Source organism: Trichechus manatus, unplaced genomic scaffold (genome assembly GCF_000243295.1).
Source record: "Trichechus manatus latirostris isolate Lorelei unplaced genomic scaffold, TriManLat1.0 scaffold00029, whole genome shotgun sequence".
Taxonomy (NCBI): domain Eukaryota; kingdom Metazoa; phylum Chordata; class Mammalia; order Sirenia; family Trichechidae; genus Trichechus; species Trichechus manatus.
Window position 1 is genome coordinate 3,463,033 of NW_004443965.1, and position 14,940 is coordinate 3,477,972.

General features: G+C 36.2%; 1 protein-coding gene across 1 annotated transcript in view; it reads right to left on the reverse strand.

The window, feature by feature from the left end:
- Positions 1-634: 634 nt before the first annotated feature.
- Positions 635-14,940, reverse strand: part of JMY (junction mediating and regulatory protein, p53 cofactor) — a 115,976-nt gene continuing 101,670 nt past the window's right edge. Inside the window, exons 9-11 of the mRNA XM_004374468.2 lie at positions 12,707-13,307; positions 11,396-11,706; positions 635-7,882 (exon numbers count right to left, since the gene is read on the reverse strand). Of these exons, the coding sequence (XP_004374525.1) occupies positions 11,399-11,706; positions 12,707-13,307 (909 nt within the window). The 3' untranslated portion in view covers positions 635-7,882; positions 11,396-11,398. The remainder of the gene's footprint in view (positions 7,883-11,395; positions 11,707-12,706; positions 13,308-14,940) is intronic.

Consider the following 14,940-nt stretch of genomic DNA (forward strand, 5'->3'; position numbering starts at 1 on the left):
GGGAGTAACACAGGTATTTAAATTAACCTAGTTTTATAGCATACCTCTCTGCTACCTACTAGTCACCTTGGACAAGTTAATCTCTAACCCTTTTTCTCATCCCTCAAATGCATATTTGTAGCATTTGTAGAGCTGTTTTGAGAATTAAATGAGATTCTCAAATTCCCCCTTTTCCATCTTAACTTTTTTATTACCATATGTACATGGTTCTGATTCAGAATGTTGACACACATGGAGGGTCAAACACATATTATTACCCATGTTCTTTCCAAATTAACACTCAACGGATGGAATTTAGATGATGACAAGATGAGGAAGAGAAGCATTTCAGGCAGACAGATGTGTGAGTGTGAAGGCATAGAATGAACATATCAAATAGAGATAGGGTTGGAAAAGACACCAAGGTTTGCCCACAGCAAACCCTTGTAGCATTGGTGCACGTGTTCCTTAGCCAGTGTGAAGGCAGAAAGTCCAGCGTTCTACTGAATGTACTGCAAGGGCTGGCCATGAGAAGTAGTGACAAGGAGGAACCTGAGATAAAAAAGATGCTCAATGGCTTGAGCACACAGAGTCATTTAAGCAATAGCCAAGGAGGAGGTAGGAGTAAGGAAAAGAGATAGGAGGAGACTGTGATTAGAGGATGGACCCATATGGCCATGACAGAATTAATGGGCTGTCAGTTTGTTAAAGGTAAAAGAGTTGACAAATGGCCAAGTTCAGAGAATGATTTGAGCACACAACTTGTGACCAGGAGGGTCAATGTGAATGGGCAAGATTAGTGGGGAGGTTTGGACAAAATGTTGACAGTGAAGAACAAAGTTCCTGGTGAGCAACAAAGTTGTGGGAACTCTATGGAAAGGATAAAGTCTCTTGGAGGGTATCCATGTAATAATTTGGCATGGGGACAGAGTTCTTGGGAAGTATAGTTAAACTTCGTTAACAATCAGTTAACAGTCAGAATGTAATGGAATGTTGGTATATTTGCACCAAAAAGATTTTAAACCTCCCAGAGTTTCCTGTGCCAAAGAATTCATGAGATTTTAAACTGGCTTACGAACTCTGCAAGGTCAGGATGAATTACAGAGTTACACAGAACTTAGGGATTTAAGTCAGGTCTAGATTTCCAGGAGAGGTTTTCACTTCTGTCTAGTAATGACGGCTAACCCAACAGAGGTCACCCAAGAAGCCCATCCCAAGCCAACTGCATCATGGTTTTCACAAGGGTGCACTAGGTTCAAGAAGCATTCTTCTGAAGTCCTGGGTTGACAATTGTATTAATTTATCTAAGTTTAATTCAAGAGGCAGAAGGCTAAAGCTCCTCTATTGAGTCCATTCTTCAAATTCTCATTAAAAAAAATCTAGTCATCAAAGCCCTCTAATTAGTTTTAGATTTGTATTTGTAGAGGGAAAATACATGGAACAAAGGCCTTCCTTGGGATAAACTTCTCACTTCTAAATACAGAATCCTGGAGCTGGAAGAAGGGCCAAAGCTCATCCTATTCAACCCATCTTTTTATAGATAACTACATCTAGGCACATAACGCCTTGGTCCATGGTACAAGCTATTTAAGGGGCATGGCTAAGGCAGAAGAAGAAAAGAACCAATCATGTTATGGCTCTCCTCACAGAGGGACGAGATAGCCCTAATAATAAAAAATCAGCAACAAAAATTCTATGTAGCTAAGGGGACAAAACTAGCTTTGGCTGCCTGGGTAGAAATGGGAACTGGCACCCTTCCTCGGGGTCTGTCCAGCAACTGAGGACCTAAGGCCCCTAAAAGACCTATGCCTATAGATGTGTGCCTCTTGTGTGTGCTGGGGGATCGCATCAGGTTAGTAGCAGGTAAGGGTAGATCCAACTATGCTCTAGTTAAACTAATCCCTTGTTTAAGTGTAAAGCCAATAATCCCCCAATTTAAATGATCCCAAATTGTCAACTAAAATGAAAGTAATTTAAATACCTCCCAATTTTGGAGGTCAGTATTTCCAAACTATGTAGATATTTACACCAAAGGCATGAATAAGGCTGTCCCTGGGTGGACAAATGGTTAAGTGCTTGGCTGCTACCCAGAGATGCTTCAGAAGAAAGACCTGGAAATCTATTTCTGAAAAATCAGCCATCAGAAACACTACTGAGCACAGTTCTACTCTGATACGCATGGGGTTGCCATGAGTAGAAACTGATGGCAACTGGTTAACACAAGCAAGGCTGCCATTAAAATATTTCATAACAAGTAGTGCTCAGGAAGAGGCAGAAGTATAGGGGTGGACAGTCTCTGAATCCTGTTCTGCGTGTTATAACAGAGAAATGCACAACTTGCTTCCTCCTTCTATTTGAAATGAAATGAAAATATCTAGCACCAAGGCTGTTTTAAACAAACAAAATCAGGTTAATTCAAATAAATATCCTTTATTAAAGAAAAAAAGGAATATTGTTAAGCACCAAAACTGTATGTTGTTACAATGCATGTACAAGAAGAGAATGGTGATTGCAATACGTGGTGTACAAGTACTTAACTCTGAAGTCATGAGTGTAAAAAACATGAAATACAAAGCAATACAATAATTACAATGCAGAAAAGTTGCACTGAAGAGCAAAAGGCAACAGTCGAAACAGTTATTGGAGATTTCATAGTATTGCTATAAATGCTTGCTTAGTTTTTCTTTGTAATTTTAATACTTTAGAATGTTAATTGAGCATATTTAAGTACTGTAAATTTGCAAGAGTTGGCGTTTACAATACACTGTGCACACTGTCCATTTAATGTAGTGGTGTTAAAGCCATCCTTAAAAGCCAAGCACAATGTGTTAGTGTTTTGCTTCTACCTTTATAATATTGCACAAAGCTAGTAAATCGTGAATCAGTTTGCCATTAAAATTTTCATTTACCCAGAAAGGCTAAAAATATGTCAGTTTCTTTAACCCCAATAGGCTTTATTCATGCAAAATGATCTGTAGCCTTCTATTTTTCATAAACTACATATTATGGATTCACACTTGGCAAGACATACAGTACAATGAGAAATTCAATGAGATGGGGATTCTGGGGAAGTTGAAAAAGTCATTGTATGGGCTGCATTGTCTATCCCTCTTGGTCCACAGAAAAGAAGGAAAAATGCCACCTTGTGATTATGGAGACTTCTTAAAATCAATATAATTAATATTGGGAGAAGCTGGAATAACTTATTACACCCTTTAATAGTTAACCATAGAACATGCAAGTTAAAAAGCAAAACAAAACAAAACTTCCCATGTGAGAACTGAACTCTATAGCCAACACCCATACGTTCTGTATATACCTAAACATCACTTTCAAGGACTTTCCCACCCACCCTCGACTCCCTAAACTGAGCCACTCTTAATTGCACCCGACTTAAAAATAAAATCCTCTAACTCTAAAAACAAATGACTGCTTTGAGATTCAGTGTGTGAAACAACATTCATAAGATTTAACGTCAACCTTGGAGGTTTCTGTACATGCACCTTACGGTGGCATAACAAATACATTTGTAGGAGAGAAACATTTATAAATTTGGAATTCAGAGTGAATGTTTACCTGAAAGATTTCAATCAACTAAATTCTAGAAATGCCAAGCTGTACATTTACTGTGGACAAAACAGAAAATTTTAGAATGAACACATTTTTGAAATAATTCAATGGGCAATCATTTAAAACACACACACACAACAAATTCAGACTCCCTCCCACCTTTTAAAAACCTGTTTACATACACGAAAGTTTAGGCAGCAATATAAACTCATCTTGTAGGAAAAACTTTTAAATTATACTATATTTATAGGATAAAAAATACAATTGCTTCATTTTACAAAGCAATTAAGCAGATACTTTTCTTAATGTGCTTCAACTAAAGAGCACTTTGCAGCAAAGTTCAGAAATAACTACTGAAGTGATCAGCAGCACTAAATTAATGCAACATGCTCCTGCAGTAAGGTGCTTCCACTTTCTTCTCTTCCATCTGAAATAAACCTTGCCAGTCAATCCCCTAACACTAGGCATAGTTCTTTTTCTATCTATGCTAAGCAATAAATGGGCAGTAAACTCTGGTTAAAATGCACATTTAACTTTATATTACCATTGAAATTCAGTGCAAGAATTAGGTAAAACTTATTAAGGATTCTGATTTACTATTAAATGGCTGCATTTTAATAAGGCATCATCTGCCATAATTTTGAAATGTTTTACAGCTGTTCAAAGGCAAAAGGATTTTTTTTTTTTTTTTACAAATAACCTAGTAAAGTGTATGAGATTTCAACTCCCTGATAGGCCCTTCAAGGACCCGATAGTACTTTACAAATTGGTATTTGAAGTTAAGTGCATGATGTTTAAATAGAAAACTTAACACAACAACATTGTACTTGGTGAAATGAAAACCCTTCCTTAGACTAAAAGCACTGACTTAAATTTATACAATCATAATGACTATTAATTTAAAAATGGATTTTTAGGGAATGTATAAAATTCAATTGTATTAATTGTACATTGATCCCATTCCAGACAGAGAGGAGTTGCCCATTAATTTTTCTTCCACAAAAGTTTTAGTTTTTTGTGGTTGTATGGCCCAAGTATGTTCTACAATTTAACACATTTTATGGCATAAAGTGGCCAAATATTGCTTCTTAACTCAGCTTCGTAGAAAGAAAAAATTCTTCTCCCCTCATACAGAGTAAATGAAAAGTGCTGAGAATTTTCTCTGGTTTCATGTAATGAGAAAAGCCCCATTGTTGAAATACTACACCTCACCAAAAGTTACAGCTGAGTCTAAAAGTTTCCTTACAAATGCGTTTTACAGAAATGTTTCAGTCCCACAATGAAGAAATAACTACGGAATGATTGTTTTTATGCTGCTCACAAACTCAATAAACCTACAAATATATGTCAAATAAGCAAGATAACTGTTCATCTTTTAAAAATCCTCTATAGCCAGGTAATTTCTCATACTGCTACACTACAGTACCAATAGGATTTTAAATCATTAGATATACCTTCTATACATGCTACACTGGCTACATATACATAATTTTGATTGCTTTTGTCAGAGAAATATTTGAAATTGACATTCAAGTGAGCACTGACATTTATCTCAAAACATTCCCAAGTCATCATCTACTTGTTTTCCTATTTAAATACACTGCAGTTGAGACTAGATTGGTAAATTAACTTCTGATTTAGCACAAGCAAGCAGCTGTTTGTGGATTTTTAATACAGAAATGATACATTAACAGCAAAATAACTGTCAAAGACTTTGAGCCATACAAAAGTACAGGCAAGTCTGGAACTGGACGCATGATCATCTGTAAGTACCATCATAACTAAATATATACGAATTTAACACTAAAGCCAAAGACCTTCATTCTATTAGGGGCAAGAAAATAGGGAAATTTTACCATGCTTACATAATTTTTACAGGGCTCTGACACTGCTTTAAAGTAAACATGAGGGTTCAACTGGTAATCTCATCTTGACGTTGAAGTCACCCTTGTTACCTGAAAATTTATTATCTGTCAGTGACCCCAGAGGTGTATGACTTGCAGTAATTTATAATTTTCTGGAAATGGGAACCTGAATCTCAAGGCAGGGAAGTGGGTGTGTTGGAGAAAGTTATTTGCCAGAGAATGAGCACAGGCTACAGCCAATGGGGCTCTGCTTTAACCTACTTACTTCAAATACGGGGTAATCCTCATGGAGTGCTATTAGGGGACATGTTGAGACTTGTGGATGCATCCCTACAAGGGTTAATGGAATTCTGTATACCCGCCATTCATTATCTGCTAGAGACTTACTACAACATGGTTTCAGGACAACAGACATCAGCACCCTTTTATAAATAAGCCTGTCTTATTATGAAATTCCAGATATAACACTAAATACAGTAACAATTCCCTCCTGATGCATAAATGTTCGTGTTTTTGCTGTTAATTTAACAATAGATCCTCTTGTATTTTTCTAAACTTTAATAAATGAAAAACCTAGGTAATAAACAAGCATCCAAAGGCATGAAATTACTACATGATTTTTTAAAGGTCTGCCAATTTACTTAAAACTTTCATATATACTAACATTCATACTAATCATTCTTTGGGTTACAAGCATGTTTTAATGCTTTATGTGAAGGTGTATAGAAAAAAATATTCATGTCTCCTATTAGATCTCTTGGGATAAAGATTAAGTTTATGTATTAGATCTTTCTTATCTTCCCAGACAAGATGTAAAACCTTGGAAATAATGCTGGGAATAAAACCAATGTATTGTGGAAATGCTGTGCAAAACCCCCTAGTCTCAGCAATAAACATCTTACCAACATTTAATCAGAAAGATTTTGCTTTATATAACCTGTTACCAGAAATTTTTCCTCATACTTGTTTTAAAGGAAAGAGCATTTTAAAATGACAAGAGTGTGAGCACTCCTTTTTCCTCCAAGAACACCAATTCATACAATACTGGAGGGCTTTTACCCCAGTACTGCTTTCTGGGTCTAGGCCAGAGAACTGCCTTACAAGAAATAAAGTTCTTTTTGGTATTTCAGTCCTAAACTCTCTCTACATAAAGGCTAAGATCTTATGCAGAATTACACTCCACAGAGTACTGTAAACTGGGTCCAACGTGTCTACCTTCCTTCAAGCCCACAACTGTCCTGCTGAAAATCCCAATGCCTCATTTCATATACAAATGTACCCTTTAGGACTCCATTAACAGTGTAACTAGCACCTAAGCTACATACATATTTTTTAAAGTTTAGTGACAACAGTGAAGACTCTCTTGCAAAATTCCACTCAAAGCATCTGAAGATGGTGAAATGTCAGCCAAGGAGGCTTTTCTGCCTGTCTCCTTCCTGTATCTTTGTGGAGCACACTTTTTTTCACTGTGGTGCATCAAAGTAAAAACTTAAACGGTGCATGAGAAATAGACTTAAGATCTGCATCCCTATCACTGAATCCTCATTTTGATTCTCAATAGGAAAGTCATGTGAGTTATAGTAATCAAGTAATACTTCAAACAAAAGGACTAAAAGTAATTTGAAATATCAAATTACAAAGTATTGCTTCTCATAAACAAAGATACTCGTAAAATTCAAACTATTATAAATTCAGAATTATGAAGAACTATTTAAAAGCATGGAAATTTTTACTTCAAAACCTGACAAAGTGTAACACTATGTGGCCTTCTAAAAATATGCCATGTTAAATATATCATGTTGTGGTAAACACATTAATAGGTGTATCGCCATGGTTATATATCTTTTCAGATGTTGTTGAATATCTTTATGAAAATTCCTTTGGAGATGAGTAATGTGGAAATTTTAAGTGCATTTCCATCTGATTTTTCTTTCTATTCCTGTCCTATAGCTATCATGATAAACTTCTTTTTCAGAGTGTCGTACTATTTATATAAGCTGATACAGAAGAAGCTCTGTATTTTTCAAGCAGATGACTTTTCTTGTCAGTGCACTAAAAGGTGGATCTCAAAGCAGTCCCAATACAGCTCACAGTAGATCTCTGTCAACCCAGTGTTCTTCCAATTCATAGTGAACCCCTAGGTCAACTGGGCACTACTAGGATAGGGAGGGGGAGGAAGAGGGGAGAGGGAGAGGTGCTTAAAAACCAGGAATCTCCAGAAGGCCTTTTCTTCATAGCAGTCAGGAACACTGCACATCTAAAATTTATGCTAACCACTATCTACTGGAATGACTGGAAAAGCGATAACCTGCCCATTGTGCTTCCTTTTTTTTTCACATCACTGAGTCAATACAATTCCACTGATCCAATGGAATGCAATTGTGGAATCAAGTGTTTAAAATGTTGTTCTCCAAAAGAATAAGGACTGATCTTCAGCTGTAGGTATTTTTCTTCTTTTATTAAGTCACCTGTTTACAAACAAAATGATACAATGTATTAAAAAAGGTGACCTTTCAAAGATAATGTGTATATATACCCCCTCCCACTCTTTGCAATACCCAGGTTGAATGAACACTGACGGTTTTTTGTGCCCAAGTTAAAATTTTCTTATACATGGTCATTTATAAAGAATGGTGTACAGGAATACTTCTTTTTAAAGGATACATTCATATTCTTAAAGCAAAAAAAATGAAAATAAATTGAAGAAAGATTTTGATCACTGTTAAAAGGTTGTATGTTAGATGTATTTTCACCTTTATTGTTTTTACTATAATATTTTATGTCAAACAGTATATACTAAAAAGGTAAATACAATCTAAAATGTTTGCCTCATTAACTGTGCCATGAACTTACAAGAACTATTAAGTGGTATCTTTAAAATTCACTAGAGACAGCATTTCTGTTTTTACAGTCCTAGGAGACAAGGCTAATACTGGTCTTTAAATGGATGCTTTGTCAAGACTTTTTTTTATTCACAGTAGTTGTGTTTGAGATCTATGAGCTTATCAGTGACAAAGTAGCATATACATGAAAGACCTACTTATCAAGTAAAAGCTGACATGCACATGAATAAGTTACCAATTTATTATAGTTTGGCACTGTCTAAGATTGTATCTACACATGGCTATTGAGAACTTGAAATGTGGCAAGTGTGACTAAGCAACTAATTTTTATTTCATTTAATTTAAATTAAAAAATATGAATATAAAATATTTTTTCATTAAATACAACTTCATTGTTTTGATAGGACTTCTCACTTTAACCACTGCATATTTAGTATCTGAATCGAGATATTTAGTATCTGAATCGAGATGTGCAGTAAGTGTAAAACAGACACTGGATTTCAAATACTTAGTACAAAAAAAAGTAAAGTATGCCATTTATTTTTAAAATATGAATTACATTTTGAAATAAAATATTACTAAAATCAATTCTATCTTTTTTTTTTACTCTTTTAAATAAACATTAGAAAAGATAAAAATTACATGTGTGGCTCACATTATATTTCTATTAGAGCTGTTATGGTTACTCAATAGGTTTAAGAAAGAATCCACAAATTGGAAACTTTAAAGAAAGTCTCTATACTTATATACATTTACTTATGTTTAGAAAACCCCCTTGAAAAACACTATTAACTATGGCTATCTCTGGGAAAAGTTTTCAAGGGGTGGGGGCAGGCAGAACAGGGGTCCTTCTTCACTTTTTGCTTCATAAAGTTTTGAGAAATTGGCTCTTTTATAAAAAAGAATGCAATTACCTGAATGATTTTAAAAACTACAAGAAAGAACTATATTAAATTAATAGAAAATAAAAACTACAGCCTTTTCAACAAATTTATAGAGAATTATCTAAAAGGTCAGAGCTTTGAAAATTATTATCTGGACTATGAAGCAGTGATATATACAGTCCTTCAATACTACCTGCTCAGATGGTGGAGACTGCAACTCGTCTATGGTTTGCCCCTGGCCTCGGACAAATTCAGTCTTTTAAAACGACTTTGTAGATATCTGAGCTCATCCATTACCTAGGAGTGTTCCATTGTTTCTCTCAACATTGTACTACACCAGCCATAAACAACCAGCCAGAAAAAAAAAGGTTTAAGCAACTTTCAAAGTGGTATAGATCATGCACTGCATGCTTAACATCTGATATAAAGGCTGAATTAGCAGCCAGAAGCTATAAAAAAAATCCCAGCCACTTGACCATAAGAAATGCTGGTGCAATGTCAATGTGTTGGGCAGGATCTGGAGAGATGAGAGAAAACAGACAGGGACAAGCGGGCCTAAGCAGCTGCTGATGTGCCATGCACCCCGACGAGGCCACTACAAGCCAGCTGTATTGAAAGGACTAAACACAAGTTCATGTGACTGCCCAGCGGTGGAACTGACCAATCAGCACTAGGATGGTAGTTTTAGGCACATGCTTAGCAGCACACTGAGCAGCTACAAGCAGAAGGAGATAGCACAATAGGTAGCAAGAACTGTAAAGTGGGAGACAATCTATCAACATCTAGTGTGGAAAAGAATCTGAGTCAGACACACCTGGGTCTTTAGACACATTCACACATGGAGTAGACACACTGATATATTTACATTATTCTGCAAGGGACAGTGCACATATGTTCATATGTATGTACAACTGGTTTAAATTATTTCGGGATCAAAAATCAGTCATGTAATGTGACTGATAATTAGGGCCTAACTCTAAGTTGGAATCCACGGCAGTGGATTTTTTTTTTTTTTGGTATACTTAACAGGAAAAGGGGATATAAACACCCTAAGACCCACAGTAGGATAGCGGTACTGTGGAATGTTGGCTGAACCATGTTAAAGGTATGGGATTTTTCACCCTTTCTTTTAAGCTACTATTGGGGCAGATACTGGTGGGACCAGGGAAGGTGGGAGTGGGGGGCAGGCCTAGAGTAAGATTTTCCTGATAGACCCATGCACTTAGCTTTTTCTGGGCAGGTATATACCCAGAACTCACAGCAGACTGACTCATTCTGAGTCTTTGGAGTCAGGGCGAGGAAGATTTTAATAAGCTCCCCAGGTAATTCTCATAATTAGGCAAGTTGAGGAATCACTGTGCTAATGAGTAAGTTAATTATTCCTTCCCTTACTTCCTCCAGGACTAAGAGTCATTCCTCTTTTGTTGAATGTTGTGAAGCCCAGAGAAACATATTCCATCAAAAAATCATAATAACAGAACATTTTTGCATACTTAATTATAACATTTCAGTTTTGAATCACACCAATTCTATATACTATTTACTTTATAGCAGGTTATCATCTTCACTGATTTTATATATTTAACATAATTTGTGCCACATTATTCTATAAGTGTCTTATTAAAATGTGATGGAGTACAAATTTCTACCATCTTAAGAAAACAGCACATGTGTAACCAAAAACGATCTTAATAACCACAGGGATATTCATTAGGATCTGCATCAAATTTTTATGTATTTATTAGGTTAGTTGCAAATTTATCTAGATGATGCAGTAACTATGACAAGCTTTTGCAGTTTTAAAGGTTTAGAAAGCTTAATAATCAGAAAAGACAACACTTTATCTTGACTGATCTTAGAAAACTCCCTGTGGGCAGCTAATAAGAAATCAAAATTCAATATGCATATCAGTTTGTAACTAAAAAAATATAAAAAGCCCTTTTCTGCTCTTTAAGACTAGAATAAGACCCCTACTACTTGAGATACAGGTGTACTGCAGAAATGCTGAAAAAGCAGGATATAAAAATTATAGCATTTATATAGTAATACTCCTTGAAAAGTGTTTTTCTGTTATTTTAAGTTTCTAGGAACTGCGGTACTATGTAAAACCTCAAGTTTACAAATTTATGATCCATGCGCAATTGAGCTGTATGGTTAAACAATATGCCTTGGACTCAATAAAAAATAAAAGACTCCATCTTCCGGTATAAAAGCCATACCACTAAATGCTACTGAAGAAAATAAGGCCATTTACTTGTTAGTTTTCCCAGTCTGTGCAAGGCAAAGCCTCCTCTTCATCTTCTGACTCAGGGGATGCTTCTTTAATTCTTCTAAGAGCTTCATGGATGCTCCGTGTTAGAGGGTCCGTATCAGGCAAAAGTGTGAAGGATTCTCTCAAAACTTCCTTCTGTACCTTCTTCAGTTTTACCCCTTTCCTTATTTGTGCCAAGATATTATTACTATCATCTTCATCAGGAAAAGGAGGCAGAGTTCGCTGTTCAACCTTTTTCAGATGAAAACTACCACGCTTCAAGGAAGCTAGCACCTCATCCATGGGTGAGCTCACTTTGGAAAATGAAACAGAACAGTTAACAGTTAGGATTGCACTTACAGTCAAACTGTACAACCTCTAGAGTTTTAGACTATGATAGCCCAGGACAATGAAAATGCCATCTACAAAAAGGATCATGAAGTGTATGCCAGAGCAGAGGGGATCCTAGTTATTTACCCTTGTTAAAGAAAACCCCAAGACTCAAATTCCATGTCTGGCATTGTTGGCATTCCCATCATTTCCCATGTGGAAAAAAGAGAGCAGATCGGGAACTGGAAGTTGTCTCAGTAATGTCATGAGTGAGACTCCTAAAGGATTTCCATTACTAGTTCAATCTCCAAATTCAGACAGTGACTGGATTATACATTTAATTAAAAAAATTAAATTTTGGTTCATTTTGGTGACTATGCATTTTTCATTTAGTTGTTTTACATGTGAATATATAATTTTCTCCCCATGCAAGCTGAAAGTTTCTCAAGGACATGGATTTTTCTTTTTTTAAAAAAAAAGCTTTATTGAGGAATACCTGAGATGCAATAAACTGCACAAATTATGCCCTATTCCTCTTTCCTTCTTTACACAAAGCAGAGGTCCTCAATAAACATGTGATCAAGTGTTACACGGTCTTGCCAATGTCTTTCCAGCATGACAGTCCAGACCAGGTGAATTATCCTTTCTGATGTAACTTTCTTATTATGCTTTCCAGGTTTAAGATCAGAATGTTTTTCTGACCAAAAAGGGGTCACCACTAAGCATTATCAAATAGATCAAGTATCACTACAGAAGACACATTTTTGTAAAATGCTTGACAACAGCTCAAGAAGGTACCCATTTCTGATGTTGTTTGTTGATGTGGGTTGGTAAGAATTCTCCTCTGTTGAAGTATTAAAAAACTGTCTGTTTGCTATCAAATAATGTTCAAAAACAGGATGTTTTAAACTTTGTAAGTGCCTATGAAATATAAAGTTCTCACTTTATGTAACAGATGACCATGAAAATAGCTTTTAAAATTACCTCTCCTCCTCTGTAAACCTTCGGCAGTCTTTTTGAGCTTCTTCCTGGCACTGACCAGCTGGCTGCTGTCAAAGAGGTGTGCTGAGGGGATACTCGCAGACTTGGGGATCCTGTTCTCGTTCCCCTCCATTCTAGGCAGACCTTTCTCCAGTGTCTCTGGGGCACTGTCCTTAGCAACAGGCAGAGGTGGTGGTGGTGGGGGAGGGGGAGGAGGTGGCGGTGGGGGAGGTGGTGTTGGAGGAAGAGGTGGTGGGAGTGGATCTATGGTAAGAGAACATGGTTCAAGGTCATTATTAGTGAAAAGTGGGAGAGATACAGTGGGAGGCAGTTCAGAGGTAATACCACTGAGAGGTAATGAAGTGGCTTCAAGTTGTGCTAATGAAGTATCTTCAAGCTGTGCAAGGCTCTGGGGTTCTGTTGTCTGTGATGACCCAAGATTGCCTCTTCCTTCCTCCACCTCTTCAGTTTTCTCTTCTACCTGTAGTGCTCCTGGTAGAGAGTCACACTGATCCTCACAGGGCACTGGACTTGCTGTGCTTTTTCTTCTTGCATGAGCCAGTCGCAATCTGGTTGATTTAAGTATGACTTGCCCGGGGTACCTCTAAAAAATCCAAAGTCACACTTGTCATCAAACCATTTATTACTTATTCATCATCAAATCCTTTATTAAGGCCTTGTCCTTTCTTATCTAGTTAAAAAAGTCAACTGTTCAAAATTACTATATGATAAAAAAAAAAATTCTTTAATGAGTAAAATTACTAATTCATATAGAAAAAATAAAAAGCAATGTAGTACATAAAACTTAAACTATGCCAAAAATACATAACTTTGTGCATAAGAGTAGCTTAAGAAACTATTACTAGTTACCTTAATGTATTTTCAAATGGTTGCAGATAAAATCTTAATGTTTTTTTAAAAGGTTATTTAGCATTAAAAAAAAACTCTGATAATAATAATGTGCATTTGTGATAGTATAATAAGAGAGGAGATAAAATCTTTTGGAGTACTTATATATAAAGAACTTTCTTTTTATATCTTTTACTATAGCAAAATCTAGCTTTAATGCTACTTGGTAGACAACATTTACTCAACACATGCTTATCTAGTCTTGGACCCTATCTAAACTTGTTTTTTTTTTTTTAACTGTAGTACTAAGAAGACTCAATCCTAAACTACTTCATCTATAAGGTGATCCCACTGCACAATTAAAACAAAGCTCTGGAACACTTTAATAACTAGAACCATATGGCTTAAGGACAGTTCCAGGGAGATGTTCAGATGCTGTGCTATCAATGCCAGAGTCATGGGTTAGCCTGGCAAGGGAAGCATTTCCCTTGGGGGAAGCAGAAGCATTCCTCATGTATGTTGATCCATCCTCTAATTCTGTCATTGGTTGTATGCATATATTACTACCAGAATTGATGTATATGGAATTAATAACAAGTTGATGCTTGAGCTGGATAGTCTATTGTGGACTGACTCTTTTTATAAAATGCAAGAAGAGTCCAGGCTTTCCAGAGGCCTTGATCTTACACTCTTATATTACTGAAGCCACGGACCAAGTATCACAAGAACACTAATTCTCTGAAAACAACCAGAGGAAAGGATGCCATGCAGTCAAAACAAAACAAAGACTGCCATGTGTATAATATTTTCTAAATAATAATTACAAGGGGAAAACAAGGTCTCCTCATACAAAGAAATCCTACAATAGGAGTATGTATGTAGTTGTTATGGATTGAATTGTGTCCCTGATCCCCTCAAATATGTGTCAGAATACTAACCCCTACACCCGTAGATATAATCCCACTTGAGAACAGTTTTTCCTTATTATGTGAATGAGGCCATATCAGCAAAGAGTGTGTCTTAAGCCAATCACTTCTTTTTTTTTTTTTAAATAATATTTTATTGAGTTTTTGGTGAAAGTTTACACAGCAAGTTAGGTTCCCATTTGACAATTTCTGCACAAATTGTTCAGTGACATTAGTTTCATTTGTCACAATGCGTCAACAGTCTCTTAAACTGTGTTCTGTTTGTTCCATTTCCAGTACTCTAGTTTCCCTGCCCCTTTATCATCTTTGTTTTTGAGTAATTGTTGACCTTTCGGTCTCATACTGATGGTTTTCAAGCAAAGCACTGATGATCTTATGGATAATAACCATTATTTTGCATGCCAGCCACTCTGCTATTTTGCTAAAAGGTGATGTCAGGGGACAGGCTTGGTTCTAGGTTTA